The 18,470-nt window shown below is 41.2% G+C and overlaps 1 protein-coding gene across 1 annotated transcript; it reads left to right on the plus strand.

Moving 5' to 3' along the window:
• The first annotated feature begins 7,174 nt into the window (after positions 1-7,174).
• Positions 7,175-17,520, plus strand: LOC135641287 (asparagine--tRNA ligase, cytoplasmic 3-like). Its single transcript, XM_065156589.1, has 6 exons — positions 7,175-7,701; positions 15,170-15,760; positions 15,969-16,216; positions 16,298-16,427; positions 16,585-16,643; positions 17,163-17,520. The coding sequence occupies exons 1-6, from the start codon at positions 7,243-7,245 to the stop codon at positions 17,344-17,346; spliced, it is 1,671 nt and encodes a 556-aa protein (XP_065012661.1). The 5' UTR covers positions 7,175-7,242; the 3' UTR covers positions 17,347-17,520.
• Positions 17,521-18,470: the final 950 nt, after the last annotated feature.

Consider the following 18,470-nt stretch of genomic DNA (forward strand, 5'->3'; position numbering starts at 1 on the left):
GAGTTGCTCGGTGACCGAAAGAGTTGTTCAGAGCTCACAGAGGTGAGAGGCATTGCTAACTCGAAGAATTCGGTACTCATGCATGGGCTTGTATGTGGATGAGGGAATGTTCGCGGCCATTCTAAGGCGATCGAAACCCGGCGCCATGGAGCATTAAAACTTTCTCTTCGGCATGTGAAGGATACGTCCGTAGGAGGCTAAAGTGTGCAGTGAGTTCAGCATGTTGCTAGGCCTTGAGTGGTGCAGTGGGGGCTGTATTGACGTGGAGTCGCAATCTAGCAAGTGCTTTTCCAGGAGGCAAAACAATGCACAATTTGTTCAGCAAATCGGAGTAGTCCAAGGGGATGGTGGTCTCTGAAACAAAGAGAGATGTTGCTCCAATGAGATAGATATCTAGGAGGGATAAGTCCCGGCTCTCCAGAGGGAGAATCATGTGTAACAAACCGCACATGTTGAGAAGGAGTACCTAAACAAACAACAACTCCACTAAGCTCAATGGACCGAGCAAGCGGCGAGGAGTCATTGCATGAACTCGCTTGAGAGAATGCATTGGTGGATGCATTGCGAGATCAAGTGGGGGAGTGACCCAAAGCAACACAAATGAAGGCACATTTGGAGTTGATATAGAGATCAGATTCAAGGGAGGGATGACCTGTGGAATGGTGGGCACGAGGGCCACCATCAACTCAATGCAAAAATGAGGAGCAAAGCAACTTGGGTGTAACTTGGCGAAGTACACAAGCCACATGAAGGGAGCCAGCATAGAAGATGGAACATGGAGCGGAGGCACAATGCTTTCCTTGGACAGAGGTTAAGTACATGAACTCTTGCAGAGGCAAGAGCAGGATCATGTTGTTCCATGGGTCCTTCATTCTGACGGAGCAGACTCATCTTGCATGGTGCCAAAGACGGAGGGAGCTTCTGGGCACATGCACCTTATCTCAGAGAAGCATTGGATGGAGGAACTAAGGCGACTCAACTTGCGGAGGTGAAGTTGGGTTCAGAAGGCCTTGGCATGGGGCAAGAGGATGCAGAATTGGTGTACAGCTTCTGGGCACATGTACTCTTGAAGAATATGCTATAGTGTTGCCATTCAAGTTGCCATGAAGGAAGTGGTGTGCAGCGGAGATTGTGCTGGTAGGGGCAGAGGCCCAGGATCCAGACACTGGTGCACTAATTGCAGCGAAGTCGGGGGACTTCGGGAGCTACTAGGTGACAGATTGTCCTAGTGCGGTGCTTCATCTAGATGTGACCCAAGAGTGGGTGAATAAATGTCGATTGCCAAAGGAGCGAACAAAATCGAAGGTGGAAGAGACCCTGCAATGTATTGGTAGAGGCCACACATGGAGGGATCACAATTCGAGTTCATCCCACAAGGATCAGAATGCAATGGAGATGTCACCAAGAGGCGACATGGTGCAACGGATCGTGGTGGAATAGTTCGTGGCAATGCGATACACATAAATGTGTCCCGTGAGGGACTAGATCATACGGAGGTATGATCGAGAGCTATTGGAAGCTCCACTTCGGTGAACAACACGATGGCAAGAAGGGCTATGGATTCAAAGAGTGAAGGTCATGGTACCGCAGAGGTGGGTCTTCCGTGCGTGCATCGAATTTCGCATCGGATGAAAGCCTTGGTCATCAGCATATGGGGGCTGTGTTCCACCAAGGGAAAAGTTCGAATGCAAGTACCAGTGAGTCCCATGGGAGGGACTTAATCATACAGAGGTATGATCGAAGCAGCTAGAGAGTTGGATTGCTCCAGAGCTTATATTCGCTTAAGGGAGCCCGGCAAGTCAGAGGACAAGGTCGAGTAAGTGAACGTTGCTACCAAGGAAGCTAAGGAGAACAGAATCGGTGCAAACCCTACAACGTGATGGTAGAGGCCATGCATGAGAGTTGCAATCTATCTTTCCATCAACCAAAAGGGAGCTGCTTGGAGAACATAGAGGTGTTAAAGCAGAGGGTCGAAAGGGGCGAAGAAAAGGGATGCAGATGCGAGGCGATGGATAGTAGGGCCATGGGCATGATGGCGCCATGGTACCGCAGAGGCGGGACTTCTATGAAAGTCATTAATCCCTTGCTCTCGTGGAGGGAGAGCGCTTGATCGTGAAAGGGGCCAAAGAGGTGGAGCATGCAGAGGCAAACTCCAAGTACCGAGACAAGGCTGAAGGGCAGAAGCCAAGGAACTTCGTAAGACTGGTGTCAACGAGCTTCTCATCAAGATAGTCGAAAGTGAAGGACTTCAGGTCAAGCAAGAGTGCACGACCAAGGAACGAAGCAGGCAGTATGCGGTACTGTACCTTTGCTACTTAGTGGAGTAGGTGACAGGGTTGATAGAGAAGATGGTACAATCCCAAAGGCGACCAAATCTATTAGAGAATTACTCTAAGTTGGGGTGAAAATTTCCTGTATTCCAGAAGTTCGATGGCATTGAGAAGGTGAATCATAGTAAATAACTCAACGCAAGGAGTGCAAACACTTCAAGTGCTTCAGAAGTATGAGCAAAGAGCAAGCGAAGGCCAGTAACCAGCTCAATGCATGGAGTACAATATCGAGGAGGTAGGCGAAGTTGAGTAACCTTTGCCTTCTCAACTCTTAAGAGAATGGGCGAAACTGAGTACCACAATTCTCTTATCTACCCAACAGAGGAGCTCTGTACAGGTTCAAAGACCCTTTGAAGATATGGAAGACAATAGTTGTCAAATCCTCACCAACGGTGATCAGTGCTACTGAGAGTATATTGTCCGCTTCATTTCCTAATGAAATGTCAATCAAAAGCGGAAGTGATGTGAACCTACTTGGAAGTGACAACTAAGTGAAAGAAGAGTCAATGGGCAAATTTTATGGAGGAAGAATCCAATACTTCAGAAGTTTGCGAAACGATGCTCGTTAAAGCTCCAACAAGCATCCACCCAGTTCAAGTAGCATGAGGCATTTGAGAGACTGGCGCATAGTAAGAATGGTCTTTTCCTTCATCTAGAGGATCCACAGGAACCAATAAGAATCAACACAACTCAGCCAACCCCACACTAGAGTCAAAGTCATTGGCGAGTTGAAGCAGCATGGCGGATCAAAAGGTTTGACTACTTAAAAACAGCAGCGGAGAGCAGTTGGGAGCCAAGAGGCGCATTGCAGTTGGAGCAGAAGATCGAAGACTCAACAAAGGCGAGGAGTTGTAGTGTTCACAAAGGCTTCGACGTGGACATCGAAGGAATAAGTGGGGGAGAATGTTACGGACAAACTTAGAAACAGGATGTTTGATGTAATGCTTATATATGTTTGTGTCTTTTGGTATGTTCATGCTTTGCACAGCATATAGAGGGACGGCTGAAAACTTAATAGTCTCATTTTAGTTGGGTTTAGTGGCCGCTTTAAGCTTGTAAATAAAGGTTGTGTCATGTGGACACTTGTGAGAGATTTTTGATCTGGGACCATTTTGACCCTTTGTTGTGCAATTGTTCAAAGCTTGTAAAGTCTCTTTATAATTTATATTGTTTATGAAGTGTTTCCTAGAATGTTTGCTTGCGGATCCCAAGTGAGGCGTTCTCTCTAACTCATTTCTCTTTCGTAGGTCCTAAGGGACCATGGGAGGCTTCGGGGAGGCTGACCTTTATGGATGGATATACAAGGGTGCCGCACGACTTAGGCAAAATTAGCTAAGTCCGTGACAGCGAGGTATGGCTCGAGCATTGGACTGGTCGAGATGCGACTTGGTCATTGGACTAGCCGAGATGCAACTTGGACATTGGACTGGCCGTGAAGCGTGGCTCGGGCATTGGATTGGCCGCGAGGCGTGACTCGAGCATTGGACTAGTCGTGAGGTTTGGCCGACGTGCACCCTTGAGGCACTATTTGGCCAAGGTGCATCACTCGGGCATTGCTTGGCCAAGGTGCACAACTCGGGCACTATTTGACCAAGGTGCACCAATGAGGCACTTGTTTGGCCGAGGTGCTTCACTTAGGCATTGTTTAGGGTATCCGAAGTGTCATATAGGGTTATCTGGGCCCGAAATGTTGTGACATGCTCCGCTAGGTCGAAGCTACCGTGGCCACGACATGTTAGTAACCTTTCCGCGAGGCATGGCTCGGGCATTGGATTGGCCGAGATGTGACTCGAACATTGGACTGGCAGAGATACGACTCAAACATTGGACTTACCGCGAGGCGTGGCTCGGGCATTGGACTGGCTGCGAGGTGTGGCTTGGGCATTGGACTGGCTGAGATGTGACTCGAACATTGGACTGGCCGCAAGGCATGGCTCGGGCATTGGACTGGCCGAGATGTGACTCAGACATTGGACTGGTCGCAAGGTGTGGCTCGGGCATTAGACTGGCCGACATGTGACTCGGACATTGGACTGGCTGAGATGTGACTCAACATTGGACTAGCCACAAGGCATGGCTCAGGCATTGGATTGGCCGTGAGGTGTGGCTCGGACATTGGATTGGTCGCAAGGCGTGGCTCGGGCATTGGATTGGCTGAGATGTGACTCGGACATTGGACTGGCCGAGATGCGACTCAGATATTGGACTAGCTATGAGGCATGGCTCGGGCATTGGACTAACCGCGAGGCCTGACTCGGGCATTAGACTGACCGGGATGTGACTCGGACATTGGACTAGCCGCTAAGCGTGGCTTAGGCATTGGACTAGCTAAGTCACATCCCGACCAGTCCAATGTCCGAGTCGCACAAGGATGAATCACAATGCTTCCGCTTTCCTATGTTGGAATAGGTAAGTGTACAGAGCCGTACTCTTGCTCTTATGATTAAATAGGGTGTTTTCGTACTTCCATTTTCTATTTTTGCGAAAAGGCGTCTCTTTCATTTTTTTTTTATTTTCAAAAGTGTCCCTAAATCGAAAATTGCCTAATTTGAAAATACTAACTGTACTATTTCCGTCCAGTGTTTTGGACTAAAATAATATTTTTTATCATTATAATAAAAATACTATAAAACTTACTTTCAAACACTATAAATTAGCTAAATAAAATCAAAATATACTAAAAATTATTTGATATATACTATAATTTAAATAATTATTTATAATAGTTTAGTAATAATATAGCTCAAATAAAAAAAATTAACTTTTATATGTCTTGATCATCATAATAAAAATAATTTATAATAATATAAATGATTAAAATGAACTCTTAAACTCAACCAAATAACCTAATATTGTAAAACCTACTTGAAAATACTATAAATAATTCAGATTGATTTCTAACTTCAGTCAAATCAACTATAAGTTTAAAAAATATAATATTATAATTATTTTCGAACAATGACAACCAAAGAGATATGATATCACTTATAATTTTTTAATAGTTTTATAGTGTTTTTGATACTTCAGTAAAATAAATAAATATTATTAAAAATTACTATAAACGAGCCAAATAAAAACACAGTTCAAAACCGTTAAAAAAGTAACAATATGAGTTGGTGACGGATACTTTACATATTTTCTCAATTAGAGGGCAATGTATAGAAAAAACCAAAAGAAGTACATTCTAGAAAAGATTGAAAAAGATGATCTTATTTAAAAAAAATTATTTATATAAATATATTTGAGCATTTTACATAGAAAAGCTCTCTCGGTTAGGCTTTTATCAAAATGATACTCACATAATTAGCTTTCACCCTAGCTTTTGACCGTTGTCGTCACCCTCGATCACCATCACATTTATGGCCCTTTGCTTCTATCACAAGCGACATCACTTGTTGCCTATTTCCTCTTCTCTCTTTGCCTTTCTTTTCCTCTTCCTTTGTCTTTTGTTGTCTTAGCCATGGCCTCCCCGTAATGGATGCACTACTGTAGCTATGGCTATTCACGCTGTCCTACTCTATATGTTGTCCCTTGCCTTCCTCCTTCTTACTCTCTCCTTGACCTCCCCTACGTGCTCGTTCCACTCTATCATCATTAGATAGCCCCTTTGCCCCTTTTTTTCCAACTCTAAAGTTATCATTGTCGTCACCAAAATGAAGCTTCTCATCATCGTTGCTATCACTAAGAAGGTCGTTGTCATTGACGTTGGAGTTGCACTTAAGCCATCGTTCCCTACTCATGCCTCCACAAAAATAGGTGGCTTTGCTGAGAGAGGGGGCAATCGCAAGTCGTTGAGTCAGCTACACTACCCATATCATGTGGAGTGTTAATAGTGCTACTATCGTTATGGGCATAGGTGAGTTAATCCTACAGGCTATCGAATCAATTATGCTAACCCTATGGCATGGGATGTTAGGGAAGGGATGAGGCTAAAAAGAAGGGAGGAGGTTCGACAAGTGGCATCGCTCATAGTGGGAGTAGGGGGTGACGACGATGACGACGATGACGACTAGAGTGATAACGATTAGGGTGACTAGAAAAGATACAAGAGTGTTATTTTCATCAAAATAACGAAAGAGACCCATGGGTGAAAATTAATTAGGAGGCGTCATTTGGTAAAGGCCTAACATTGGAAGTTCTTTTTTTTTGGTAAAATACCTAATATATTTTTTAGATAATTTTAATTATAATATTCCATCCCTTTTTTTTGAGTGCCATGACTCCTTGACCCAAAAATCTGGTATTGTAAAAGGAGGGTGCATGATTCAATGATCTGAAAGACCAAGGCAAATTCCATTGCTAAGTTTCATCCCCCCTCATGATGAAAGCCCATGCAATATTATAGATCAATATTAAATATACCATTTTAGTTTGAGTTTGTTTATTTTGTCACAGTGGATTTACTATTATTAATTTACAGTTAATCACTAAAATTCTGAAGATTGTAACTAACATTAGTTAGTCGTACCCATTTCAACGAATACACTGATGTCATGGGATTGAAGTTGGGCGCGTTGACCACGGCGTAGTCAAAGACTATTCGCATGGAAGTGTAGGCGCCTGATTTGCTCATTGCGTCGCTTCGACCAATGACGAGCGTCGACGAGGCGTGGCCAACCACGATTAGTAGGGCGCTGCAACGTGGAATCGAATATAATTCCATATTAAACATCCCAAAACTCACGTAACCAAATACTTCTCTCCTATCACACGCGGGGAGCGGGGTTGAAGCGGGGTCCACTAATTGTGTGGTTGGAACTGGAGTTCGGTAATCCCACATCTACCCTAAAGTCGAACACGCGCCGTCTCGAGACTATATAAGAAACCCTAAACGAAGTCGAGGCGAGAAACACGCCACCCCATTTCGAGTGTCTTCGACGCCGCCGGCACTGCCAAGCCCCTGACCCAGGAGATGGAGGCGAAGGGCGTCTCCTCCGCTGGCGATGACGCAGCCCTGGAGCCCTCGCGCCCGCGGACTTTCATCAAGGACATCGTCCGCGGTGCGACGGAGGAGCTGGTGGGTCGGAAGGTGGTGGTTGGGGGATGGGTGAAGACGGGGAGGGAGCAGGGGAGGGGCTCGTTCGCGTTCCTCGAGCTCAACGATGGCTCCTGCCTCGCCAATCTCCAGGTGATCGTAGACGCCGCCGTGCACCCGCTAACGCAGCTCGTGCCCACGGGGACGTGCGTGCTCGTGGAGGGGGAACTCAAGAAGCCGCCCGAAGGGGCGAAGCAGAGCGTTGAGCTCAAGGTGGAAAGCGTCCTCGAGGTCGGGACCGTGGATCCTGCCAAGTATCCTCTTCCTAAGACGAGGAAGGGGTTCACCCTCGAGTTCCTTCGCGATTTCGGTCACCTCAGAGCGCGCACCAACACGGTACTCATTCGCCACTTTCTTCTCCGGGAACTTTATTATTTATGATTTGTTTGTATCTTAAAAATATTGGTGATTATTCACTTGCAAATATTGTTCTTGCATAATCTGAAGCTTCTTATTTGAACAAGAGAGCAACCCATTGTAAATCATGAGGAGCAGAACGATCAATGTGTATTGCCTAGTTCAGTTTGTTTCCTATCAGTGACTATAAATCGTAGCATAGTACTTATTCTCTGACTAGGGATCATGTGTACCATAAATTAGGTTCCTTTATTATCTATATATAGCCCTCTCTTATTTTCAATTTACATCGTCCACATGCGCTTATAAACATGGTCCTGATAGTGTACATAAAGGTGTTTATTCTTTTCTTGCCTTGCCTTCTTTGGGTCTATTCTTATTTGGTGTCAGTCGAAGGTTGCACATTGCATGAATTCTTTAGTATTATTATTGTTATTAGTTTGTTTAAAATTTTTGATCATAGACCTGATGTCTCATCCAGTATGAAGTGATGATGTTTACCTTGACATTGAAGATGTTGAATCAATGCCTTGTCACGGATAAAATTGTAAACAGAGTGTTCGATGTAATACTTGTGTATATCCGTATCTTTCAGTTTTATTCATTCTTTACACAACATATAGAGCGCTTGAAGTAGACTTGACAATCTCATTTTGGTTGGCTTTTGTGGTCGTTTAAGGCTTAAACATAGGTTATGTGCAGTTGTCCATAAGAGGTTCTGATGAGGTTGACCCTTTGCGGACAGACTTAGACAAAACCAATTAAGTTTGTGATAACATGATGTTTTTGCTTATTTGATGCCCTCTCAACTCTTATTATAAGGATGACAATCCAAATAATCACTAGTGTACATGAGTTCGAAGCTTACCTCATTGCTTTGTTATATTTGGATTCTCAAATGCATTTTTGGGATCTCTTCATAATTCGTCGTTGAGCTCCTGAACACTAAATGAGGAACAAGAAATCCCCATATGCAAGGTTTGTCTTTTATCACCAAGAAGTTTTTCCTTTGCTGTTAAGCATACAGGTATGTTAAATCAATCATTTTTGCAAAGAAATGTTTTCACTTAGGTATATATCTGATTGAAGTACCAATAAGTTAATATAGAGGCATCATCTTGTGTGCAATTTCTTAAATATGAAATATCTTTAACTTTCAACATTATGTTACATGGCTGTGCTGGGAAAGAAGCTCATTTCTTTGCATTATTGGTGGTCAAGAGCCTGCATCCCTTAAACTTTTGCAACTCTTGAGTCTTGTCAAGGTGCCTGAGTTGATAAAAGTTTTGCGAGTCTTATGTCTTGGCAAGGAGTTACAAGTTTCCTGTCATATTGACACGTCTTCGATTGCAAACCCTGCATAATACCCAATGGGAGTGGTAAATGTGATGAACCTAATGGCAATGACAAAGATGTAGATGAAAACATGACATGATTATTGTTGAATTGTTTGCTTAATTAAACTTCTCTATGGCTCCACGCCTTTTCTAATTGTTTAGGTATCTTTCATTTCACCAATAAAATTTAAGCACATAGGGATATAGCAAAATGTATAGACGCAACTGGGTAATATGTTTATGTTAATCTTTTTTTTTTGACAATGTCTGTATGTTCATGAAGTCAGTGGACCGTTTTGATAGCTTGCTCCAGAGCAGGAGACTTAAATATTCAGTTCAGTTTTTTTTCTGAAGGTCCAACACGACATTTATAAGGCTGCAAGACCAGCACATGAAGTTGAAGTCCCACAAGGGTTTTTACATGACCATAATTATCCACGTGTTTATGATTAGCTGGTGTTAGAACCCTTGCAGATTCTAAACTTGGGATTGATCTCTTTAGGGGATCGGCCTCCTTGGAACTCTATAGGGGTTCCTCCCTCCAAGTTGCTGCTCAAAGGCTGTAGAAAAGATTCATCTATTGCCTAAGAAAAGAGAAGGAATACATGGCTATTTATAGGGCTTCTAAACCCTAAATCCTAATAGGACTCCTACTTAAGACTCTTACTTCTATAGGACTCCTACTCAAGACTCCTATTCCCTTACAACTCCTAATTCTTCTCTAAGAAAAAACCTCCTACATGAATGCCCCTCTCAATTAGGACTCTCATAGCTAGAGTCCTAACAGAATGTCCCTCTCAATTAGGACTCTCTTGGCTAGAGTCCTAATAGTTTTACATATGTCTCTCTCAATTAGGACTCTCCAAGTTAGAGTCCTAACAGACCCGCCCTCTTCAAATCAGCCTTGTCCTCGAGGCTGATGATTCGTGAATTCTAGGAATTTGATCTTCAAGTCGTCATAGTTTTCCCAAGTGGCATCTTCTATTGGTAGGTTCGCCCACTGTATTAGCACTTCATTAGTGGGTCGTCGTCGTCGAGTCACGATCCGTCGATCAATAATGGCACTTGGCTGGGTCTGGAGTTCTTTTTGGGTAGTCATATTTGGTGGGTGGCTTTGGGCTGTCTCTAAGCACCTATTTAAAACTTTCGTCTGACTATTGGTTTGTGGGTGATATGTCGTACTCTTTTTCAATTTAGTACCCTGCATATGGAATAACTTTGTCCAAAATCTGCTCTTGAAGATGCAAGTAGAATTTGTCACAAGCACAATGCGTCCCTTATAGCATAATTCTTTTGAGTCCCGATTGTAATGAGCCACGGAGCTTGGTGCTTCCTCTAATTTTTTTTGTATCTTACTGGTCTCCGAATCTTCCTGCCATTCCATCTTAATATCCTTAAGGAAGTCGCTGGTTGGAAGTAAAACGACTGAAAATTCAGCTTGCTCAGGTAGCTGCGAAAGCGCATCTGCAACAACATTTTCTTTCCACCTTTTGTAAGTTATTTCATAATCAAATCCAAGAAGTTTTGTTACTCATTTTTGCTGCTCGGGGGAAGATATCTTCTGCTCCAAGAGATATTTTAGGCTTTTATGGTCGGTCTTGATTTGAAAGTATCGCCTGATCAAGTACGATCTCCACCTCGTTGCTGCGTGCACAATGGCGAGCATCTCCTTATCATATATTAACATGTTTTGATAGGGGGGAGACAATGTCTTGCTAATGTATGTGAGTGGTCGACCATCTTGCATGAGAACGTCTCCCATTCTGCCTCTAGATGCATCGGCCTTAATGACGAAGGGTCGGTTGAAATCTGGTAGCACTAGCATCGGCGTCGTCGTTATGGCTGCCTTAAGTTTGTCGAAGGCAGTGGAGGCTCTGTTCGACCATTGGAAGATATCTTTTTCCAGTAAGGAAGTAAGTGGTGCACTGATCTTTCCATAGTTTTTCACGAACTTACGGTAATAGCTTGTTAAACCCAAAAAGCCATGTAGCAATTTTATGTTCCTCGGGGTAGGCCAGTTTTGCATTGCTTCAATTTTGAAGGGGTCCACCGTCACACCTTCCTCTAATATGATATGCTCAAGATATTTCATCTTTTGTTGAAGAAAGTAAAAATTCGTAGTGGCCGTTGTGTGTTCGAAAGGCGGTTTTCGGTATGACTTCTTCATACACTCGTATTTGATAATACCCGGATCGAAGGTCCAGCTTTGTGAAGATTTGTGGTCCTTTTCATCTAGCAATTCATCTGCTATTGGAATAAGGTATTTGTTCTTGATGGTTATGCCATTGAGAGCTCGGTAATCAACGCATATTCGTCATGTTCCGTCCTTCTTGTGTACAAGTAGCACCGGTGAAAAGTAGAGGTTGCAACTTGGCCGAATAACTCCTGTTTCAAGTATCTCTTTTAAAATCCTTTCTATTTCATCATTCTGGAGATGTGGATATCGATATGGCTGAGTATTTGCTGGAGATTTGACTGGAAAAATCATTATACAATGATCATGCCGACGAGTAAGATGTAGGTTGTGCGGCTCATTAAATATATCTGAAAATTCAGCAAGCAAAGGAAATAGGTTTGGAACTTCAAATTCTATTGGCTCTCCTTTAATTTGTTGCTCAAGTTGTACCAAAAAGCCCCTACATGCTTTATGCAAAACCTTCTCCATTTGTTGTGTGCAAATCATCGTTATGTCGCCCGCACGTTTCCCATGCAGTATCACCTGTTTCTCCTTACTGTAAAATTTTATAAATAGTTGCATAAAATTCCAAGATATATCACTTAATGTCATCAACCATTTAATTCTGAGTGTGGCCTCATGATCATCAAGAGGGAGGAGGACGAAATCTGCAATTATCTCTTGGTCCTGCAACAACAGTTTCACCTGCGGGCACTTATGAACACACTTCAAAATCCGTCCGTTGGCGACCTTAACGACAAACCTGCTGCAATTCTCAATAGGTAAGTTCATATAGACAGCAACCTTACTGTTTAGGAAGTTATTAGTGCTGCCCGTGTCGATGAGAACAGTGATCGGTTGTTGTTTGAGAAGGCCTCCAACTTTTATCGTTTGTGGGATTGAGTAGCCAACTAGTTTATGTACCGTAACTTTGGTCGGTTGTGGCTCTTCTTCTGCATCTTCTTCTTCATGTTCAAGGCTCTCTTTTGGATGTTCAATGACCTCTTCTTCTATCGGTTCAATCATAAGAAGTCCCCCTTTACTACAGCGATGCTCATGGCTCCACGGCTCATCACAATGCCAACATAACCTCTTCGCATATCTCTCCCGAAGCTCTTCTCTTGTTAATCTCTTTGGTGTAGGGACTTGGTTGAAAGTGGGGGGGCTAAGGGCTTCAATATTACTGGTTGAGGAGCGACCCTAGTCCTCCGAGCTTCATGGTTCAATTGCTCCTCTTGATGTCGTGCGAAAGAGATGGCTGCCATAAGCGTATACGGTTGTCGCGCTTTAACTTCTCCTCGGATCTCCGGCTTTAAGCCCTCAATGAAGGTTCTCAATAGCTGTTTTTGAGACCAATCATGAGTTTGATTAGATAACCTTTCAAACCTGGTTTGGTACTCCTGAATGGTAGAGGTTTGTCGGATCTTTGCTAGTTGTCCGTCAATATTCTCGTAATCGGTTGGTCTGAAGCGGATCAGCAGTCCTTCTTTGAATTGTCGCCATGAAAGGACTCCATAAGTATGTTCAAACCAGTCAAACCACTGTATAGCATCCTCTTCAAGATATATAGCTGCAATTTTCACCATAGATGCATCCGTGATTTTATGGTACCGAAAATATCGCTCCGCGCGCGAGATCCAACCAATTGGGTCTCCTTCTTCCCATCTAGGGAAGTCCACTCTCATGCATGGATAGTTGGGGTTGGTCATAGAGCTTCCCCTCTCTTGGAAGTCATATCTTTGGGCTTGGTGTGATTGGGCAAAGCTCTCTCCTTGACATGTTTTCTTCGGGCTTAGTGGTCGGCCCAATCTGAGTTCGGTAAAGAGCGTCCGAATCTTATCCTCCATTCGCGCCTCCAAGGCTTCGAATTTAGCATTGATTGCCTCCTTAGATGCCATAGTATATGCCTCCAAATCTATGATGTTAAGATCTCTCTTTTGTTGTTAAGTTCAAGGCATGTATAGGTTGAAAGAAGTGATGGTCGAAAGGGTTGGTGTATTGGTGGATGTAGGCTGCGGTTTAGGCTTGTTTTGTGGCTATTTTGGGTGCAGTTTGAGGGTGTGGTTTGGCAGAGTTTTAGGGCTGTGGATGAAAGTTTTGGATCTGTGGTAGATGGTAGCAAATGTTTGATAGAAATAAGTGGCAGTTGCAGCAAGTATGTGCTGTCTTGTAAGAGCAGAATTGTCGTCGAAGAAACAACGGTTTCTCGACGTAATTTCCACCAAAAACTTGAGAATTGCGGAGAAAATTGATAGCAAAATCACAGTTTATATGACAGCAAGGATATCTAATTTAATCAAGAAAATTTTGGCAGTATAACAGCAAGGAAATTGGTGCAAGTTGCGATAGCAGAATTCTCGTCGAGAAATTTCAACGGGTTACGATGAAAATTTGCAGCAACACAAAATCATTTTTTTGAGATGAATTTTTTTATAGATCAATCTTAGATGGAAGCCAAGATGATATATAAAGTGTATAAGAAATTTCATTCAAAAAAGATTGCAAATAGATGGGTTAAGGCAATAATATGCCGCTGAAATTTTCTGCAGCACAGATTTTTAAGTATAGCAGATTGGACGTAAAAGATCAGTAGTTTATATTGAGAATTTTTTGATAAAACCAAAGGTAAATCAACTGTTAGGAAGTGTCAAAGCTATCATAAAAATTTCGTAGAGATTTGGATAGAAACAATATAGTATCAAGATCAAACAAACAGTGCTATGCGGCTGAAATTTTACAGTGCAGATTTTCAAGTATAGCAGATTAGACGTAAAAGATCAATGGTTTATATTGAGAATTTTTTGAAAAAACCAAAGGGAAATCTGCTGTTAGGAAGTTTCAAAGATGTCATAAAAAGTTTATAGAAATTTGGATAAAAAAAGCACGGTAGCAAGATCAAACAGATGGTACTATGCGGTTGGAATTCTGTAATGTATCTTTCGTCGTAGAGATGAAAACTTTGTGACGAAAGGTTTATGTAGCAATATAGGAACATTTTTTTTTTTTTTGATTTTCGAATAAGGATAACTAAATTGTAGTAGCAGTAAGGTAGGAAACCAGAACCTGTTGCAATTCGCGGGGAGATCAAAGGATGATCCGCGGTGGTGGAGATGATGGCGGAATTCGGCGACGATCTTTTAAGCAATTGTGGGAATTGCTTTAGGCGGTTGTGGAGGGCCTGATGGATGGCAGTGGAAGGGCAGCGAGATGCCAAGAACGCTGCTCTGATACCAGGTGTTAGAACCCTTGCAGATTCTAAACTTAGGATTGATCTCTTTAGGGGATCGGCCTCCTTGGAACTCTATAGGGGTTCCTCCCTCCAAGTTGCTGCTCAAAGGCTGCAGAAAAGATTCATCTATTGCCTAAGAAAAGAGAAGGAATACATGGCTATTTATAGGGCTTCTAAACCCTAAATCCTAATAGGACTCCTGCTTAAGACTCTTACTTCTATAGGACTCCTACTCAAGACTCCTATTCCCTTACATCTCCTAATTCTTCTCTAAGAAAAAACCTCCTACATGAATGCCCCTCTCAATTAGGACTCTCATAGCTAGAGTCCTAACAGAATGTCCCTCTCAATTAGGACTCTCTTGGCTAGAGTCCTAACAGTTTTACATATGTCTCTCTCAATTAGGACTCTCCAAGCTAGAGTCCTAACAGCTGGATGATGGTTGCAACAAATTTATGTATTTTCCACAATAGACCATATACTACTGGTTGACAAGTTGATGTGCTGTACAGTTATTTCAGTAAACTAGGAAATATATTCTTCTATCAACACTGCACTTATGCACTAATTATGGTGGATGATCATATGTTGCATGTAGGTTATTTCATTGTTTGCCTACCTGATCTAGCTGTGTCTTCATGTTTTTGTTGTTTTGCTTTTTTCATTATTATGAGGAACTTTTTATTGATTTATAAAGGTTTGCAGATATCAGCTGTTGCTAGAATCAGAGATGAACTGGCTTATGCAACCCACACATTCTTCAGGAAAAATGGATTTCGTTATGTGCATACTCCTATAATCACTACTAGTGATTGTGAGGGTGCTGGTGAAATGTTTCAAGTTACTACACTTTTTAGTAAAGCGGAAAAGGAAGAGAAAGAGTTAAAGCAGAACCCTCGACCATCAGAAACTGACATCGAAGCTGCTAAGCTTCTTGTCAAGGAGAAAGGAGAGACAGTCTCACAGCTAAAATCATCAAAAGCAAGCGAGGAAGAGATCAGCGCTTCGGTTTCTGAACTCATCAAGGCAAAAGAAAGTCTATCGCGACTGGAAGAAAGGTTTAAGTTGAAAGCTGGGATTCCTCAGAAAGATGGGAAGATTGATTATGCTGGTGATTTTTTTGGGCGACAAGCTTTCCTCACTGTATCTGGTCAGCTTCAGGTCGAGACCTATGCTTGTGCCCTGGGTAACGTTTACACATTTGGACCAACATTTCGAGCAGAAAATTCGCACACGACACGGCATTTAGCGGAATTTTGGATGGTTGAGCCAGAGATAGCATTCGCAAATTTGGAGGTACTGCATGTGGATATAGTTGTTTCATTTGTTGAAGTGTCTTCTTTACCTAGTACTCTATGCAATAATATTTTGAATTGGCTATTATCTGTTTTATCTATTTATTTATTGTTTTATGTTCTGAATTTTTTGACATGATGTTTCTTTTGTCTATATCCTAGTCTTGTATATGATCTCTGTAGATAATTTTATTGGCTATGCATTGTAGGATGACATGAACTATGCAGAAAGTTACGTGAAATTTCTCTGCCAATGGTTACTGGACAACTGTATTGAAGATATGGAATTTTTGAAGACTTTTGATGAGGCAGCTATAGAGCGTCTTAAGCTTGTTTCATCATCGCCGTTTGAGCGTATTTCATATACGAAGGCTGTGCAGCTTCTAAAGAATGTCACAGACAAGGAGTTTGCGATTGAGGTAGAATGGGGAATTGATTTAGCATCAGAGCATGAAAGGTATGTGAAACACATGTATAAGTACTTTTCTGACTATTTTCTTGGAAACCTCACAGTATAATGGTCTGTTGGACTGTCAAGGTACTTAACGGAGGTGTTATTTAAGAAGCCTGTGATTGTATACAATTATCCCAAAGGAATAAAAGCATTTTATATGAAGCTCAATGATGACCAAAAGACAGTAGCAGCTATGGATGTGCTTGTGCCTAAGGTATGCCTTTATGTTTTTGGTAATGTGTTTTCACTTGTCTATTTCTTTTGAGAGATAAGCTTAGGTTTGTCTCTGTGGTCCAGCAACAAACACACAGATATTTGAATTACTACAAATAGTACATTTTAACAGATTATGTGACTTCTTTATGTTTTAGGTTGGTGAGCTGATTGGTGGAAGCCAAAGGGAGGAGAGGTTAGATGTGCTTGTAAAAAGGTATACAAATATTTGTCTACTTGTCATGATTGTGTTGCTTTCTAGACCTTTTATTATCAACTTGAATATAATATGCACGCAATTCTTCTACCACCTTTTCTCCTAGAGGCTGATCAGGCAAAACACCTACTGGCTAAATTAACACATTTGTATGCACATCTGATGCAAGCAATATTTGCATTTGTCTGCAAGACAAGAATGTCAAATTTCCTGGCTGTTCCTGGACTTAAGAGGCATGCTACATATGTTCCAGAGAACAGGAAAATTATTTCACATACCGGTTCCCTTCTAAGTTCAGTTCCATTTTACTTCCATCACAATCTTGAATTCTTTGTAACCTAGATGTAGAAATTACTGTATGTTGCCAAAATTGTGGATAATTAACACTTTTGACAAATTGAAGCTAATTGGCTTTTTTCCTCTCAATTTATTTTCAGAATATAAGTGATACTTTGTGCTAGGATAATCTAGGTCGGTAGAGATCATTCTAATTCTCTTGTTTCCTGCCTGCTTTTGCAGAATTAAAGAGTCAGGGTTGCCGCTTGAGCCATATGAATGGTACCTAGACCTCCGTCGCTATGGTACCGTCAAGCACAGCGGATTCGGACTCGGTTTCGAGCGGATGATTCTTTTTGCTACTGGCATGGAAAATATCAGAGATGTAATCCCTTTTCCAAGATACCCAGGGAGGGCGGACCTCTGATTCAAAAATCTTGTTTTTCATAGCATGCAAATATTGTCATACAGTGCATGTCAATCTGCAAAATGTTGACCTTTGGCAATGCCTAGGAAGTGTGAGATTTTTATAGCCAATCCAGTTAAAAGTATGGATGACTTCGTTTTTTATTATTCGAGACAGAGTGAAGTATTTATTTTATCTGCAAATTTATTGGTTCGCCATCACTAACTGTTCTTTTGGTGGGTAGCGTTAGCATCTGGTATCTCCCAAGTCTAACCTAAAAGCTACGGCCAGTAGTCTAAGATATTGCCATGGATGCTAAATACTTTTGTGTTTTATTGTTAGATGAATAACTGAAGAAAATAGCTACTGATGCTTTTCTGCGTTCTTGCTCTTTACTATCCTAATAATTAAAGAAGATATACATAATGCTCCACCAGGCTTTTCAGCAATACAAGTTCTGGAGAGGGCTTTATGTTCTTCTAAGTATAAAGGTGATGTTTTCATCACTTGAACCCAAAATCATATTGCATATGATGTTTCATCGCCATTAAGTATTGATCCAATAAATTAAACTAAACCAAATTAATAATAATAATAATAATAATCATGATATAAAATAATAAATTAAAATATTTTATAAACCATAAACACTATAATCGAACTTCTTATTTTATATAATACTTAAATATATACAAATATTCAAAATTTTCTTGTTAAAAAAATAAAAAAAAAAAGTTTAAAATAATTTTGGAAGACATAAAAATGTACAATCCAAGTAAAAAAAAATGTATATATTTTTCAATATGTTTTGTTTATTTTATGATCAGTTTAGTATCTTGAAATATTATATGTCAGTATATTGTCCTAAAAATTGTTTCAAAATATAAATATCTACAATCTATGCTGGTATGAATTTTAAATCATCTTGCAAATTTTAGAAAAAAATGTGTTAAAATGTAGATGTGTCTAATTAAAAACTTTGAAACCGACTCAAATTTATTTAACTAAATATGAATCAAACCAAACCCAGCAATGGAAAAAATAATAATAAATAAAAATAAAAAAGGATCTAAAAAGTTCCCCATGCCTTTTTAGTAGTAAAATTGAAAAAAAATAAAAAAATCTCTACTTAAATAAAATTAAAA

Source organism: Musa acuminata, chromosome BXJ3-6, assembly GCF_036884655.1.
Source record: "Musa acuminata AAA Group cultivar baxijiao chromosome BXJ3-6, Cavendish_Baxijiao_AAA, whole genome shotgun sequence".
In the NCBI taxonomy this organism is placed as follows: domain Eukaryota; kingdom Viridiplantae; phylum Streptophyta; class Magnoliopsida; order Zingiberales; family Musaceae; genus Musa; species Musa acuminata.

Coding starts and splice junctions, on each gene's coding strand:
- LOC135641287 (XM_065156589.1), top strand. CDS start 7,243: ATGGAGGCGAAGGGCGTCTCCTCCGCTGGCGATGACGCAGCCCTGGAG. Junction 15,761..15,968: donor TAGCATTCGCAAATTTGGAG/GTACTGCATGTG, acceptor TATGCATTGTAG/GATGACATGAACTATGCAGA. Junction 16,428..16,584: donor TGGATGTGCTTGTGCCTAAG/GTATGCCTTTAT, acceptor TTTATGTTTTAG/GTTGGTGAGCTGATTGGTGG.